This window comes from Trichosurus vulpecula, chromosome 8, assembly GCF_011100635.1.
Source record: "Trichosurus vulpecula isolate mTriVul1 chromosome 8, mTriVul1.pri, whole genome shotgun sequence".
In the NCBI taxonomy this organism is placed as follows: domain Eukaryota; kingdom Metazoa; phylum Chordata; class Mammalia; order Diprotodontia; family Phalangeridae; genus Trichosurus; species Trichosurus vulpecula.
The window spans coordinates 185,955,158-185,971,167 of record NC_050580.1 but is presented as its reverse complement, the minus strand read 5'-3'; the positions used below and the strand labels follow the sequence as shown (position 1 = coordinate 185,971,167).

Sequence of the window (16,010 nt, the reverse complement as noted above, 5' to 3'; positions counted from 1 at the left end):
CGTAACAGAGGCAAAGGAAAAACTGAAGGTAAAGGTTCTGCCCCCCCCACCCCATGAAATATAGAAGGAAATGTTCTAAATTAGAAAAGATTTAAGTTAGATATATGAGAGATTTTTTAATTTATTTTTTATTATTTAATATTTCAACATTGATTTCCACAAGATTTTGAGTTACAAATTTTCTCCCCATTTCTACCCTCCCCCCACCCCAAGATGGCATATATTCTGATTGCCCCTTTCCCCAGTCTGCCTTCCCTTCCATCACCCCACTCCCCCCCTTATCCCTTTTCCCCTTACTTTCTTGTAGGGCAAGATCGATTTCTATACCCCATTGCCTGTATATCTTATTTTCCAGTTGCATGTAAAAACAACTTTTTTCTAAACATTTGTTTTTAGAACTTTGAGTTATGAGAGATTTTTAAAACTGAAAGAGACCCTGGGGAATAAAAATTTATGAATGTTTCTTTTCTGGGAATTTTTTCAGAGGAGGTTGCATCATCTTTTTGATGGTTTGCTTGGAGGCAGGGGGATAGGATCAATGACCCCAGTATCATTCCTTGGTCATTCCCTTTAAAACTATAATTTCCTGAGTAGGAGAGATCTGCAGTGGGAGATAAGCATCTTCCATTGACTTGCTGTATATCCTGGAGGAAGTTCTTTTCATCGTTAATACCCTTACTTCCTTTTATTTTCCTCATCTAATAACTCAAATCAGCTATCTATTTACAGAGATGAGGCTAAAAAGAACTCAAAGAGAAGTCTGAGTTGGAGGACTTGGACTACTGAGGTTTTCCTTTCCCAGGTACGGAGGTTCTAAAATAAATGCAAATCTCTTTTTTTGCATAAGCATGTGTCCACTGGCAAGAAGATACAGACTGGTTTCACCAGTATTAAACTTTAGCAAATTTGCTATTGAATAGAAATGTTTGCATTTTTTTTTCTTTGAGCCTGGCTTGAGTTGAATGAATGAATAAAAAGATTCCAAATTAATTCTACAGCTCCTACTGCCAACTTATTCCTTCTAATGAGCAGCTCTTACCATATCACTCCGCTGCTCAGAAACTTTTAATGACTTCCTATCACTTGAGAGAAAAAACCCTAAATTTGTGGATCTGACACCCTATGCTTTCCATGACCTGGTCTTAAGCTTCCCTTACAGTCATACTCCCAGTATTCCCCATCAAGTTCAAAATAGCATCTTCTAAATGCTGCGGCAATGAGGATAAATTGATTCGCCTACTTCTCAACTGAAGAAAGGACAAACAATCAATTTCACCTGGATCGTAGAATCTCTTCCCTAGGAGGACCCATTTGAGATACAGAAATCAAAGAATACTAATAATAAAGATTTCTAAAGGGAAAAAAAGAAACAAAACCTCAATTTAAGTTCAGAGGGAACTTAAAGGTCCTAGTTAACAGCTCTCTTTAACAACTTTCACTTAAGCTTACAGGCTTATTTCCCAAGCAAGTGACTCAAAGCAAGGAGTAGGTATTTGCTAATGCAGTAGGGGATAGAGCCCAGGCCCTGGAGGTAAGAGGGCCTAAATTCAAATTCTGCCTCAGACACTAGTTATGTGACCCTGGGGCAAGTCACTTAACCCTGTTTGCCTCAGTTTCCTCATCTATAAAATGAGCTACAGAAGGAAATGGCAAACAACTCCAGTATCTTTGGCCAGAAAACACAACTGAAATGACTCAAGAACAGAGGAATTTTTATCCTAGAAGTTCCTTTTAGGTACTGATAGAAGTAGCAAGAAGGAAAGAAAAAGATAGCTCATCTCAGTAATCTGATTCTTGGGTCCATTAGGAATCAGAGTCACAGGATATATCCTCTCTCTGATAAGACAATCAGGCAGAGAAAAGCCTAAGAGGCGCTTTTAAAATATCCAACAGCCACTGGAACTGGAACAGTCAAGAGGACAGAAACAGGGTCAAAGAAGCAAGTAGGACACACCAAGAATCATACTTTAGAAGAGTATGTGAAACAATATTAATATGACAATTCTGTTCTGAACCTACAACTAACACATGCTATCACTGTGTTGGGGTTCAGAATCCTGAGGCTTTTCTGTGGTTCAGATTGTTTTCCCATTCCTTATCACTGAAGGAATGAATGTTTTATTGGGGAAAGAGCTCTAGTACAAACCGTTCCTTAATCTGAGTTGGAAGGATTGTGTTTGTTTTGTCAATGTAATGTCAGTTTATAGAATACATATGAAGCCTTTATTTAGATTGCAAGTCCAGCAGGATCCATATCTTTGCACAAGCAGCATTAAAACCTTTCTGATCCTTCATACTAAGTAAAGAGAAATTTAAATTATACTTAATCTAGATGGATATAATGATTCCAGAAAAGGAAGTAAAAATCCAGAGCACTTGTATACTGCCATAGGAAATGCAACAGTAACTTTTATCTTCTCTGCTAATTATTCTTCAGAACTGTGGCAGGTGAAAGATGAAATGACTGAAGTAAAAAAAAAAGGTTCAATCTTCAAAGCATATCGACTTACTAAGTAATGCATGCCAATTACCCAACAAAACGGGAGACCAGGCCTCCTCAGCTTAGGCCTGAACTCTGAATACAGGGAGAGACAAACTTTTATACATCAAAAACAATCAACTAAGGCCAAATAATTAAAAAGAAACGATGCAAAATAGGCAATCTGATTTCTAATTGGATGAAAAATTAAGAACTTTCCAAAGTGGGAGGGGGAGAGTGAAAAGGCGCAATTCACTGAATTCAGAAAAGGAAGTGTCCCAACTCCCTAAGTATCTGTAAACAATCAAGGGAACGTGGAAACAATAACTGATTGATCAGTATGGGCCAGTTTTCAGATAAGACATATGGGTTGCTTGAGATGTACAATTGTGAGAAAACTCCTTGCATCAGTCTTTGGATCTGACTGGGTTTTTGGTCAGCATAACCTAGGTCCTTAGCTAAGGATCTCTAAGCTAGGGGGAGGTGGTCCAGTTTCCCAGCCATGCAAGGCTAGGTTCAAACAATGCAATGAGGTTTTCTCCCAATTCCCACAATTGAGTAAAGTTTCTCATAAGACAGAAATTGGATGAGACCCATAATTGAAAAAGAAACTAAGCTAGCTCCAGAATTGAGTCACAAGATGGAATCAGTATGTTTCACTCAATTTCCACAATTAACCACATGGTGTCCTAATCTGAATTTCCTCAGAACCTTAATTGTCTTTCATGGAAGGACTGGGTTGGGGGCAACTTTAGACACTGAATTTTACTTCCTGCTCATAGATTCTGATAATGTGAGCTAGAAAGGATTGAGAGTTCATCTAAATTAATACCCTTGTTTTGCCCCTGAGAAACAACAAAAAAAAAAGAGGTCAAATGACTTGACAAAAGTCATATGGGGAATGGGAGAGGTGGGATTTGACAGGTAGATAGAGATAGATATAGATGGATAGAAAGACAGAGAGATTTTACACACACACACACACACACACACACATACACATAGAGACAGAGAGATAGGTGGAGGCAGAGAGGTAGATGATAGAGATAGATGGATGATAGAATTTATAGTGGGGGATACAGGTTATATTTGATTAGGGTTATTGGTGGTAGGATGGCATAATAAAAAGAAGACTTGGCTTAGAGTCAGAAAACCTGAGTTTGAGCCCTAAATCTGACAACTACTACATATAGGAAGCATGTAAATCACTTAGTTTCTATGAGCCTTATTTTCTTCATCTATCAAATAGCAATAATATGTTTTGGTCTTCTTCACAGTTGTTGTTATAATGGCACTTCATAAACCATAAAGCATTCAATAATTGTAAGCTTTGATTATTTATTACTTTCTTTAGTGTCATGCTGCGTGGGCAGCCTGGGATGGACCAGGAGTGGCCAGAACTGGAAGTTTGCGTAGGGCTGGTATATGTGGTCACAGGTTGAATCCAGACAAGTCATCAAATGCAGGGAATCAATAGATAAATCAATTAACCAATGTGTATTAAGTGCTTATTTTATGAGGACTAGGTCTAGGCAAGCAAACCAGGTTGAATTAGGAAGAACAGTTCAGTAATAATCTAGGGTAGGAAGGTGATTGTAAGAAGAGACCAGAATTTAGATGGGGGTTATAATCAGCAGATGTAGAGTACCAGTAGTGAAAATGTAATTTGACAGGAGCCAAAGGCTTTGAGATGCATCTAGGTGGTGAAGTGGATAGAATACTCACTCATTGGGCCTGAAGTCAGGAACACATGAGTTCAAATCCTGCCTCAGACACTTAGTAGCCGTGTGGACAAGTCACTTAACCTCTAATTCTCCCTTAGTTTCTTCAGCTGTTAAGTGGGAATAATAATAGAACCTACCTCCCAGGGTTGGAATGAGTATAAAATTAGATAATATTCATAAAGCAAGAATATTTGTAAAGAAAGGAAGAAAGGAGCATTTATAGTAAGCAAACTTACTATATGCCTAGCACTATGCTTAGTCCTAGTGGTAGAAAAACAAAAGTAATATAGTTCTTTCCCTCAAAGAATTTAAGTTGTAGTAGAGGAAAACAATTCATATTGAAAAGTTTAGGTGCAGGATGGATGTCAAAACCCAGTGGTCTAGAAGGAACAGCAACAGTAGAAGTCGCACATAGGAAAAGACAGGAATAATTACTGTTTGCTTCCTGAAATGAAGTGTTCTGGATTCTAAACTTACTGGGTAATTTCTCTGTAGATCTTGTCTTATTTATAAAGTAGGTAATATATAAAGGTTCTATAGATTCAATCCAAGGAAGTGTTTCAGCAATCCGGCTAGCAGTTGTTGTGTGGGTGAAAGACCAACACAAGCCCAACAACAAGAACGCTGTCAAAGCCCACGTTCTTTTGATCTGCTTTACTAAGGAAAGCAACGTTAAGGGGTTAACAAGCTTACTTTAATTCAGCATACAAATGCCATTCACTTAGTTCAGGGGAAAAAGCCAGCACTCTGAACTTCAGAGCAAATACAAACAAATTATAAACATCGACAGACAGGCCAAATACAATTCATAGCTACCAACATCTAAGTTCAGCCCAGGAGCTCATAACAAGAGCTGGCCCAGAGTCTTGTGCGCCACCATGACTGTGGCTCAGAGCTCCGAAAAAGAGAAAGCCAACCCCTGGTTTTATATCTTTTTCAGGGTCAAGGGTGAGTCACACATGCGACTCACCCATGTGACCTGAAATTGTCACAAAGAGGTGACTTAAACCCACATGGTCTAAAAGCCTCTAATGTCCCAAACATGCCACTCAAACCTATATAAACTAGGCTCTCCCCTGAGGCAAGGAGGTCATCAAGGACCCCAATCTAATCATGGAAACAAAGGCCAAACTCTTCAAGGGCACTTGGTTGAACTGAGTGCTAGGAGCCCATTTTGATTACCAACACATGAAGTCCTGCTTGTGTGATATTGCTTGTGAAAATCATAAAATGCATTTTTAACCTCCGTGATGGGCAAATCTATATGCAAATAGTAACAATGCTATTACTATACCACAAGCATTCTTTAGCATGCAAAATGAGTAGCTGGTGTTTTAGTGTCATTAGGTTCTGCACTACATCAGAACACTATCTTCAGTTCATGAATTTCTATCAAATGAAAAAGAAATTAGGATTCTGTTTATGAGAGAAGCTTTGACTTTAGGAGGGAAACCATATTATCAATTTACACACAAATACCTCTTAAAATGAATAATAAAAACAAAAAAACCTTTGTAATCCAATTTACTGGGAACAGTATGCCGAACCACAGAATTTCCTTGGAGAACTCATTAACTAAGTTGCCAGCACCAAGCAGATTGCATTGGGAGTTGCTATTCTCATGACAAGCTGAAATCTCCCAGATCCTACCTAAGTAGCCTAGGTCAGGAGAGTAATATTTCTACTGGGAGCTGATAATAGCTCAAAATCCAAGCTACTAACACAAAGGGAAAATGATCTGGATCCAGAAGTTTACTCTGAAGTTCATTCCCTAATGCTGACCTTGTACTTCAACCACACAACCAGTATTTATTGAACCTATAATATATACTTCTCAGAATGTTATGGATTGTGAAAGACACAGAGAAATATAAATCATGTCCCTTGCCCCCAAAACACTTGCAGTCTAGTTGGGGAGATGAGATTTAGGAAAAGTTGCAAGAAGTTACATTTCCACTGGGAAGAACAATTTCTTGTGTGGCCTCATTTGTCAGCTATCATTTCTGCAGCTTTTGACGTCTGCCATCTTTCTCCATCCTCTACCGTTAGACCAGTATGTTGGTATTGCTGCCATTCTGTTAGCAAAGAATTCAGTTATGAGTAGTTTGAGGTGAAATGCTAAGTTCTGACTTAGGCTCTTAGCCCTGAACTTCACTATGTTGCTCTTTACTTTAGAGTTTGAAAGGTTGAAAACATTGACTATATGATGTTTAATGAGTGGACTATGGTTTTGATACCATTTATCTCTGGGGGGTGGGGCGGGGGGGGAGAGAAGGAGGCAGATAGGGAGAAGAAAATGGTTTGATCATACTAGTCTCTATGATAGGAGAGCCTATTAACATTACCTTGAATTAGTATTCCTCAATTTAAATTACGCCAATACCTGGCAAAACGTCTAAATTTCCTATCACAGTTCACTCTGTCCTCTGCAGCTTTAGCTCAGTTGTTGTCAAAGCAGTTTAGAGAAGGAGGTAACCAGGACCGGCAGAAAATTTCCAGGAAAAACATGATAGTGGGCATGCCACTGGAGCTGAACCTTGAAACAAAAGAAGGATGCCAACAGATGGAGATGAAGAGGGAGTGTATTACAGGCCTGAATCTCTTTTCTGCTACTCTGTTGTTAGAGGTCTCTCTTTTGATTTGCATTGGCTGGTAGTCTCCTGCTGTTGTATATTGTTTCACTAGCAGCAATGCTGTTCAATTACAGCATAGATCAGAGCAACAGTTCCTTGCAGCTGGAGGAAGAAATGGGGGCTTTCTAAATCATTGATCTGTTTTCTGTAGGAGTGTATGTCAGTGGTTCATTCTCAGCTGACTCAGGGACTTCCAGTCTAAAATTATGAAAGCAAAGAATCCCAATCCCTGTGACCATAAATATTGCATTGTAACCAGAATTCTGTTTGCCTTCAACACGCAAAACAGCCAACTACAGATGCAAGATGTGATTTGGGAAATTTGTTTTGAATATAAATCCAGTTCTGAGACAAACATGTTATTTAGCACTTTGGGGTTCTTTATCATTCATCTTTCTCATACTATGAGAAGGAAAGTTGACATCATTTTCTATATTTACAAATGATAAAACTTCACCCTAGAAAAGTATTTGGCTAAAGCAAGGTTATACGTTGGAATGTAGTTCAAATTTTCACACTCCTCTTCTAACTAAGACAGGGTATTGCTATGAAGAGATAAAGATATCAAGTTACTAATTTAAATTCAATCACTATACAATCATGACTTACTCTCTCTGTGCCCCAATTTCCCATTTCTATAATGGAGCTACCTATCTCTTGCTTTTTTCCCTCTGTGAAACTGGGAGGTGAATGATAAAATCATTATGAATTACTTTGAGTGAGAAGCTGTATGATTCATTAAAAGTATTATTTTTATTTGGCAAGTTTTTATTATACATCTGTAATGTGCCAGTCAAGCAGTCAATACACATTGATTAAGCACCTACTTAGTAAGCACCTACTTCAGGCACCATGTTAAGCTTTAGAGAGAGAAAGAAATGTAAAGGACAGTCCTTTCCTGAAAGGATCTTACAGTCTAATTGGGGAAGACAACACAGACACACAGACACACAGACACAGACACACACACACACAGACACACACACACACACACACACACACACACACACACACGGCATGAAGCTGAAATGGAGGTAGCAAATGATGGTACTTATCAGAGGGGCATGATAAAGTCCAGAGGACTGCAGCTGGGTAGGAAATGATGAAATGACCCAGGCAAGGGTATTAAGGAGTTGTGAATTTCAGAATTGATATAATCTTGTAGGATGATGAGTTTCTGGAGACCATGATGAAATCCAGGAATTCAGCCAAGTGGAAAATGATGATGCCAGTCACCATACTAAGTGCTAGAGACATGAAAAAGGCCAAAAAAAAATTACCAGGGATTCAGGGCTGTCGTAACAAGACCATTTAAGTAAATCAATCTTAAATGAGGGAAAGTTCCCTAAAGTGTGAAAGTGAGGAAAGGAAGGCAAGGAGGATATTAAGTAGACATTGGGTATTTCAGGATAATTCAATCTACTTGAAACAGATATTTTCCTTTAAGAGGGGAAATCACTTATGGCCATTGGTATTGCCTTGAAAAAGAAACTTAGCCCCTAGTCTAGAAAGAGATATTCAGGAATGAGTTCAGTGGTAAAGTAGTAAATGCTGATGAAAACTCTTCTGGTCCATTAGAAGTTCCTCAGTGGAAAACTGTGCAAAAATAGTGTGACCTCACCGAGAGTCTTCAGTCCTAAGATCTAGTGTATGGCCCTGCTTAGAAACTTTTGGACTTTGGGTTTCTCCATTGAGTTTTTCCATTTCTCTTGGCATTTCTTACTCAGCAGACCTTCACCTGTAAACTGAATGTGTCCTATAAGTATTTCTTGGAAAGCAGACAAGTAATGAAAACTAGCATAATAAAAATTGACAGTTCATTCCTATTCACTCTTTATTAGGTTTTAATCTTATCTAGGTTTGACCAAAAAAAAACCCACAAAAAAGTGCTTTTGCTTTAAGGAGTCACTTGTATTTTCTGAAGTTGTGAATAGGACAAGGAGTTGGACTAATATTGGTAAGTAGGGGGATAGGCAATGTACATTTTATGAACAAGTGAAAAAAGTGTCTTGAATATAGCAGGTGCTTAGTGAATACTTGCTGATTTTGATTTTCCTAAGGATAGTTTGAATCCATCTGTATCAGGAACTGTCAGCTGCAGAGAGTTGCTGCATTAAGCGGTATTTGAGCCTCATCAGAAGCTTCCAGGTGTGCCTAATTTCTGCACTGCAGTGGTCTTCGAAGCCTGGCTTGGACCTACATGTGGAATCTAGTCATTGAGTCCCACTTTGGCAAAATACTATAAGTACTTTTCTGTCTGAGGCAGCCTCTGCCTCAGTTTCACAGGCTCTTTGTCTAACATGTCTCCTGATTCTGTGCTTGGCATTGATCCAGTGCCTTGTTTTGACCTACAAATTCTTTGAGTCTTTTACCTACTATTTATCTGAACCCTGAGTTTTCATCTTCCTTGATCACAACTGGCTATAATTTGTTTTGTTTTGTTTATTTTTTGTCATTTTCCTATGATATTCTACTGATCTCTCTGGCCTTCATGTGCTTTCTATGTTTTTTAGGTTCCAGCTTCTACCCTGGCTTTCTTGGTCTTTGATTCAAACATGATCTTTATGTTACCACCCTGCTTTATAAGGCCCAGTGTGACAATATTTAACCCTGATAATAAGGCTATGAATATACCAGACTTTTTTTCCCAGTTGAAGTAGGAGGGATATTTATCCTAGGGAAGAGAGGACTTGGGAACAGGGAAGAGGGTGAGAGGTAGACATAAAAGGTGTCTTCAGATATTTGAAGAGATATATAGAAGAGGCTTAAACTTTTTGAAGAGAAGAGAGCAGAACTAGGACCAATAAGTAGAAGTCACAGGTGAGTTTCCACTCAATGTAAGGAAAATACTAAAAGTTAGGAATGACCCCACATCAATTGAATTGCCCCAAAACACTGGAAGTACCCTAGCAGATAGTGGATTTTCCCCGTTGGGAATGTTACAGAGGAGATATTTTGGAGAGCAATTGTATTAAATTATCACTTAGGTTCCTTTCACTTCTGTAATTGTGGCTACAGTTGATTTCAGATTAGATCCTGAAGGAAAGTCCAGGGACTAACTTGGAGAGTTATACTACCCAAAGATGATGATATTTTTATGTCATTAAAAGACATTTTCATATTTTCAAAGGACTACCCATATGGGCCAGGCTACGACTTTAATTAAAACCACCCTCTCCACCAAATTGAGCTTCAAACAGGCCGTTGGAAAATATGCTGTCTTCTAGCTATTTAACTTTACAAGTTAATCTCTGCCTAGTTTGTTCTTATCTTTTTTTTTTAACTTTTTTGAATCTCTGTTGGCAAAGTGGAATTATTACCCACATATAGACAGCAGATTGTCAGAAATGGAAGGGACCTTAGAGATCACCTACTCTAATCTCCCAGTTTTACAGATATAGATACTGAGACCCAGAGAAGTCGAATGACTTAAGCCAAGTCACACAGGTACTAAGTATCTGAGCAGGGATATCCTATCTTCCTTCAAGACAGCTCAAGTGCCTCCTCCTACAGGAGGCCCATTTTGATTCTCATAACTGTTACTTTGATTATATTTTTAAATTCCTTACCTAGGTAGATGTTGCGCTCCTTTCCCCCTACTCTTTCATCCATGGCAATGCTTTGACGACCATAACTGTTTAGTTTTTTTTTCTTGTATTTATATCTCTAACAACTGTGTGTGCCTGGCACACTTACGTTTCACAAATGCTCTTGAATGATTGAAGTCCTGTGACTCCAACTCTATTGTCCTTTCCGCTAAAGCAGATTGCCACTTTATCTATACCCATCACATAATATAAACATATATCTGGCACATATTTATCTATTTATTTTGATTTGATTTGCTCTTTATGTGACTGAAATAGCACCATACTTTCAGCAGGCTTCAATGCCTAAAATTGGTTGTGTGCAACATTTTATCTGCTGCCTGCCTCTACACTTTTACAAGCATGTCCTCCATACCTGGAATGTACTCCTTCACCACTGCCTCTCAGAATCCCTAGCTTCCTTCAACGCTCAGGTCAAATGCCACCTTCCACATGGGGCCTTTTGTGATCCTCTCAGTTACTTGTGTTCCTCACCTGGTACTCCTGCCCCCATAGAAGTCAGGTAGTTATAGTAGTGATAGAGAGGTGTATCTGGAGTGAGGAAAATCCAAGTTCTAATCCTACTTCAGAGAACTGTCTGCGTGTGTGACCTTGGTTAAGGTGAAGCAACCTTAAGACGTTAACCTTAAGAGGTTAAACAAAGCGACCTAACCTCTCTCAATCTGTAAAATGTAGATAGTATGAGATAGTGTGAGAACCTATTTCATGGGGTTGTAGTAAGGATCAAATGACATATGTAAAATGCTTTGAAAATGTTTTTGAAAGTGCTATTTTTTATTATAAATAATTAATTGATCAACAGAATGAATACACTGTATATGTACCCTGATCGATGAAATGTAAATCACACAGTTCTATGGCACACCCCAACATGAGATGAATAGAAATGCTTTTAGAACACAGGTTCTTCATCTCTGGTCTGTGCACTTGATTAAAAAAATATTTTGATGGCCATGTCAGTATTATTGATTTCCTTTGTATTATAATTTTTCTGAGAAGGGTTCCACAGGCTTCAACAGGCTAAAAAAGGGGACACACGTAAGTCAAAAACCCATGCAACTAGAGGCAAGGTCAGAAATAGTAGGTACGTGGTTTCCAGCCAGTCCCAGGGGCGCTTGGAATAGGACTATTCCTGGGCTGGGGATGCAAGGCGGAAGTCCACCCGGGCCACGCCCCTAGGGGCGGGGCCGAGGGCGGCCCGAGGCGTGGCTCGTGAGGGAATCCGGAGGAGGAGCCGCGGCGTCTCCTCCTCTCATATTGAGGCTGGAGGACTTGAACCAGACGAGACCTTCATTGCCTGTGTCCTCAAAGGACGGGCTCGGAGCCGCTACTCTACCGCCCAAATTGGGTCACAGAGTCAGACAGGACTGAAACGACCCGACAACAACTGTGCCGCGGAGGCTGCGGGAGGACGGCGTCGTCCTAAGGAGGAGCGAGCTGAGTATTTCCATTTAAGGTCCTCGTTAGAGCGAGACTATCCCTGGCTTGTCCCTAAACTGCTTGTTATTTCCTTCCTCTGAACACTTGCGCGAGCTTGCCGCCCCTACTTTGAAATGCCCTTCGTGCTGCAGGATCTTTTCTTTTGTCCTGACTCAGGTAGGTATTTTTTACCCTTTCCTGTCCCTCCTCACATTACCTTGTATTTACTTAGCTGCATACCCTGCCCAACGCCGGCCCCCCACCCCAAATGTAAGCATTTTGAGTGTCTCTGTGTATCTAATACCTAGCACAGTGGCTTCCACATAGTAAGCATTCAGTAAGTGGTTTTTTTAAAAAATTATGTTGAATGTGCATGGTAATGAATTATATGGCCCATGAAGATAATTTTCTGACATAGGGGATTTGAATTGTAAGTTAAGAGCTGAGCATATCTGAGCATATATAACCTTGGGATCCAAAGACCAATATTTACTTAGAAATGTGCTGCCTGAGAAGAGAACAGCTACGGTGGGAGGCGCCATGATGGGTTCCACCCATATCTATGACATGTCTACGGTGATGAGCCGGAAGGCCCCAGCCCCTAAACTCCAAGGAGTGGAAGTGGCCTTGTCCCCAGAGGAGTTGGAGCTGGACCCCATGGCCATGACCCAGTGACATTTTGCATTTAAAAATGCAGTTGATTGACTTGTCCAAGACCACTGTTGGTTTCCTGAAAACTTAGCCCCAGAACCTTCCACTAGCTCGTGGTGGAAATTCCACCAGGTCTGGAGTTTAAAGACTAGGGTTTGACTTTTGACGCTGGTACTTAGTACCTGTTAACCAGTGGGCAAGTCACTTAACCTTTTTAGGTGACAATTACCTCATCAAAATGAGGGGGTTAGACTGGATGATCTTTGGGGTCTTACTTCTAAGTTGTATGTGTTATCTCCTCTGATAAAATGTAAGCTTGCTGAGACCAGTGGTTGTTTCATTTTTTTTGTATTTGAATCACTAGCTCCAAGAACAGCACCTGGCACCTAAAAGTGCCTAATAAGTGTGGATTGATTGATTTTTGTAATAACAAAGTAGATTCTGTGATTAGGGAAAGCCTAAATAAATGGCAAATGACATGTATAATTAATGGAGGGAAGTACAGGAAGACATAACTAATGCAAAGTAAAGTAAGCAGAACCAGTAAAAATAGTATGCACATTGTGTACAACTTACGTAAATGGAAAGAAGAACACAATTGTTATTGAACTATGTGAAATTGTAGTAACCAAGCTCCTCCCTCCCTTCTTAGCAAGTTGAGAGATTATAAATGTGGAATACTACAAATAATGCCAAACTTGGTTGCTGTAGCTCCATAGAACTGAAAGGAACCTCAAAGGACTAATAGTCAATGCCCTTCATTCTACTGATGAAGAACTGAGGCCCAGTTAAGTGACTTGCTTAAGGTCATAAGCACCAGAGGGCAACCCAGGTGTTGTTACTCAAGAGCTATTACTATTTCTGCTATACTGCAACGTATTGCTTGTTTTTGCTGAATTGTTTTCTTTTAAAAAAAAAAAAAGCCGGAGACTGTGGCTCTTCGGTCTCTTCCAGGGCCTGGGCCACGCCCGAGCTGCAAGGAAGCCAAGAGGAGCTGGTGGAGAGACTGCAGGCCTATACCCGGCAGACAGGCGTTGTGCTGGATCGACCAGTTTTGAGAATCGAGGATGGAGACAAAACCGCCCCCCCACCCCCCGTGGCAGCACAGCTCTCTGGAATCCCCCTGCCTCTTCCACCTATGGGACTCTCCCCGCTGCATCCGCCATCACGGCCGCCACCACCAGGTCTAGGGCTTGGTTTACCCATGGGAGCAGGACCATACCCACCGAATTTGGGGCCCCCACCCCCCATGCGGGTAGGTGACCCCGTGGCCCTGTCAGAAGAGGAGCAGCTGAAGCTGGCCCAGCAGCAGGCCGCCATGCTGATGCAGCAAGAGGCCAAGATGGTGCGGGAAAAGCAAGCAGCTGTGTTACTGGAACAGGAACGACAGGAGATGGCCAAGATGGGTTCCATGGTCCCTCGGCCCTCTCAAGACATAGGTCTCCTCGGGGCTCGGCCCCCAGTGGCTCCTCGAGTTGCAGCTCTTGTAGGTCTCCCACCCCCTGGTGTCCTCACTGGGGCTCCAGGCCCCCATCCTCGGGACCCCCTGCCTCCTCCAGGAGAAGAAAACAGAGAGACAGATGACCCCAGTGGGGGGCCCAAGATCCCCCAGGCACTAGAGAAGATCCTGCAGCTGAAGGAGACTCGACAGGAAGAGCTGATATCAGCGCATGATGAAGAGGACATGGAGACAGACACAAGATCATCCCTAGGGGTCTCAGCTTCTGAGACTGAGGAAGACACAGCATCTTTATCCAAGAAAGTGAAAAACCAAAAGCGACGGAACCGCAAGAAGAAGAAGAAGCCCCAGCGTTCAGCGTCAAGCCGTACTACCACCTCTGGGAGTCCAGGGGGCCACGAGAAAGAGGCATCGTGCCCTGGAGGCACAGACTCTCCTGCTGCCGCAGTAGAGATTGAGTATGTGACTGAGGAGCCTGAGATCTATGAACCCAACTTCATCTTCTTTAAAAGGATTTTTGAAGCTTTCAAGCTGACTGATGTGAAGAAAGAGAAGGAGCCAGAGAAATTAGACAAGCTAGAAAACTCTGCAGCCCCCAAGAAGAAGGGCTTTGAGGAGGAGCGAAAAGACAGTGACAATGACAGCGGTGATGATGAGCAGGAGAAGAAACCCGAGGCTCCCAGGCTCTCCAAGAAGAAACTGCGAAGGATGAGCCGATTTACTGTGGCTGAACTAAAACAGCTGGTGGCCCGGCCAGATGTGGTGGAGATGCACGATGTGACAGCCCAGGACCCCAAGCTTTTGGTGCACCTGAAGGCCACAAGGAACTCAGTGCCAGTTCCACGGCACTGGTGCTTTAAGCGCAAATACCTGCAGGGCAAGCGGGGGATTGAGAAGCCCCCTTTTGAATTGCCAGACTTTATCAAACGAACAGGGATTCAGGAGATGCGTGAGGCTCTGCAAGAGAAGGAAGAACAGAAGACCATGAAGTCCAAAATGCGAGAGAAGGTTCGACCCAAGATGGGGAAGATTGACATTGACTACCAGAAGCTACATGATGCCTTCTTCAAATGGCAGACCAAGCCAAAGCTGACGATTCATGGGGACCTTTACTATGAGGGGAAAGAGTTTGAGACCCGGTTGAAGGAGAAGAAGCCAGGAGATTTGTCTGATGAGTTGAGGATTTTGCTGGGGATGCCAGTGGGACCAAATGCCCACAAAGTTCCTTTCCCGTGGCTGATTGCCATGCAGCGTTACGGACCTCCCCCTTCCTACCCCAACCTGAAGATCCCAGGACTGAACTCTCCCATTCCTGAGAGCTGTTCCTTCGGTTACCACGCAGGGGGCTGGGGCAAACCTCCTGTGGATGAGACTGGGAAGCCTCTCTACGGAGATGTGTTTGGAACCAATGCAGCAGAATTCCAGACTAAGACAGAGGAAGAGGAGGTTGACCGGACACCTTGGGGGGAGCTGGAGCCTTCAGAGGAGGAATCCTCAGAGGAGGAGGAGGAGGAGGAAGAAGAAGAGAGTGGTGAAGATAAGCCTGATGAAACGGGCTTCATTACCCCTGCAGACAGTGGTCTCATCACCCCTGGAGGCTTTTCATCAGTGCCAGCTGGGATGGAGACGCCTGAGCTGATTGAACTAAGAAAAAAGAAGATTGAAGAGGCCATGGATGGCAGTGAGACCCCCCAGCTGTTTGCTGTGCTGCCTGAGAAGAGAACAGCTACGGTGGGAGGTGCCATGATGGGTTCCACCCATATCTATGACATGTCTACGGTGATGAGCCAGAAGGCCCCAGCCCCTAAACTCCAAGGAGTGGAAGTGGCCTTGGCCCCAGAGGAGTTGGAGCTGGACCCCATGGCCATGACCCAGAAATACGAGGAGCACATGCGCGAGCAGCAGGCCCAAGTGGAGAAGGAGGACTTCAGTGACATGGTGGCCGAACATGCTGCCAAGCAGAAGCAAAAGAAACGGAAGGCTCAGCCCCAGCACAGCCAAGAGGGCAGTAAGAAGTACAAAGAATTCAAGTTTTAA

The 16,010-nt window shown here is 42.1% G+C and overlaps 1 protein-coding gene across 1 annotated transcript; it reads left to right on the top strand.

The window, feature by feature from the left end:
- Nucleotides 1-12,406: 12,406 nt before the first annotated feature.
- On the top strand, nt 12,407-16,010 carry LOC118829805 (splicing factor 3B subunit 2-like). The gene is made up of 2 exons (XM_036736678.1): nt 12,407-12,534; nt 13,469-16,010. Exons 1-2 carry the CDS (start codon nt 12,407-12,409, stop codon nt 16,008-16,010), a joined length of 2,670 nt encoding a protein of 889 aa, XP_036592573.1.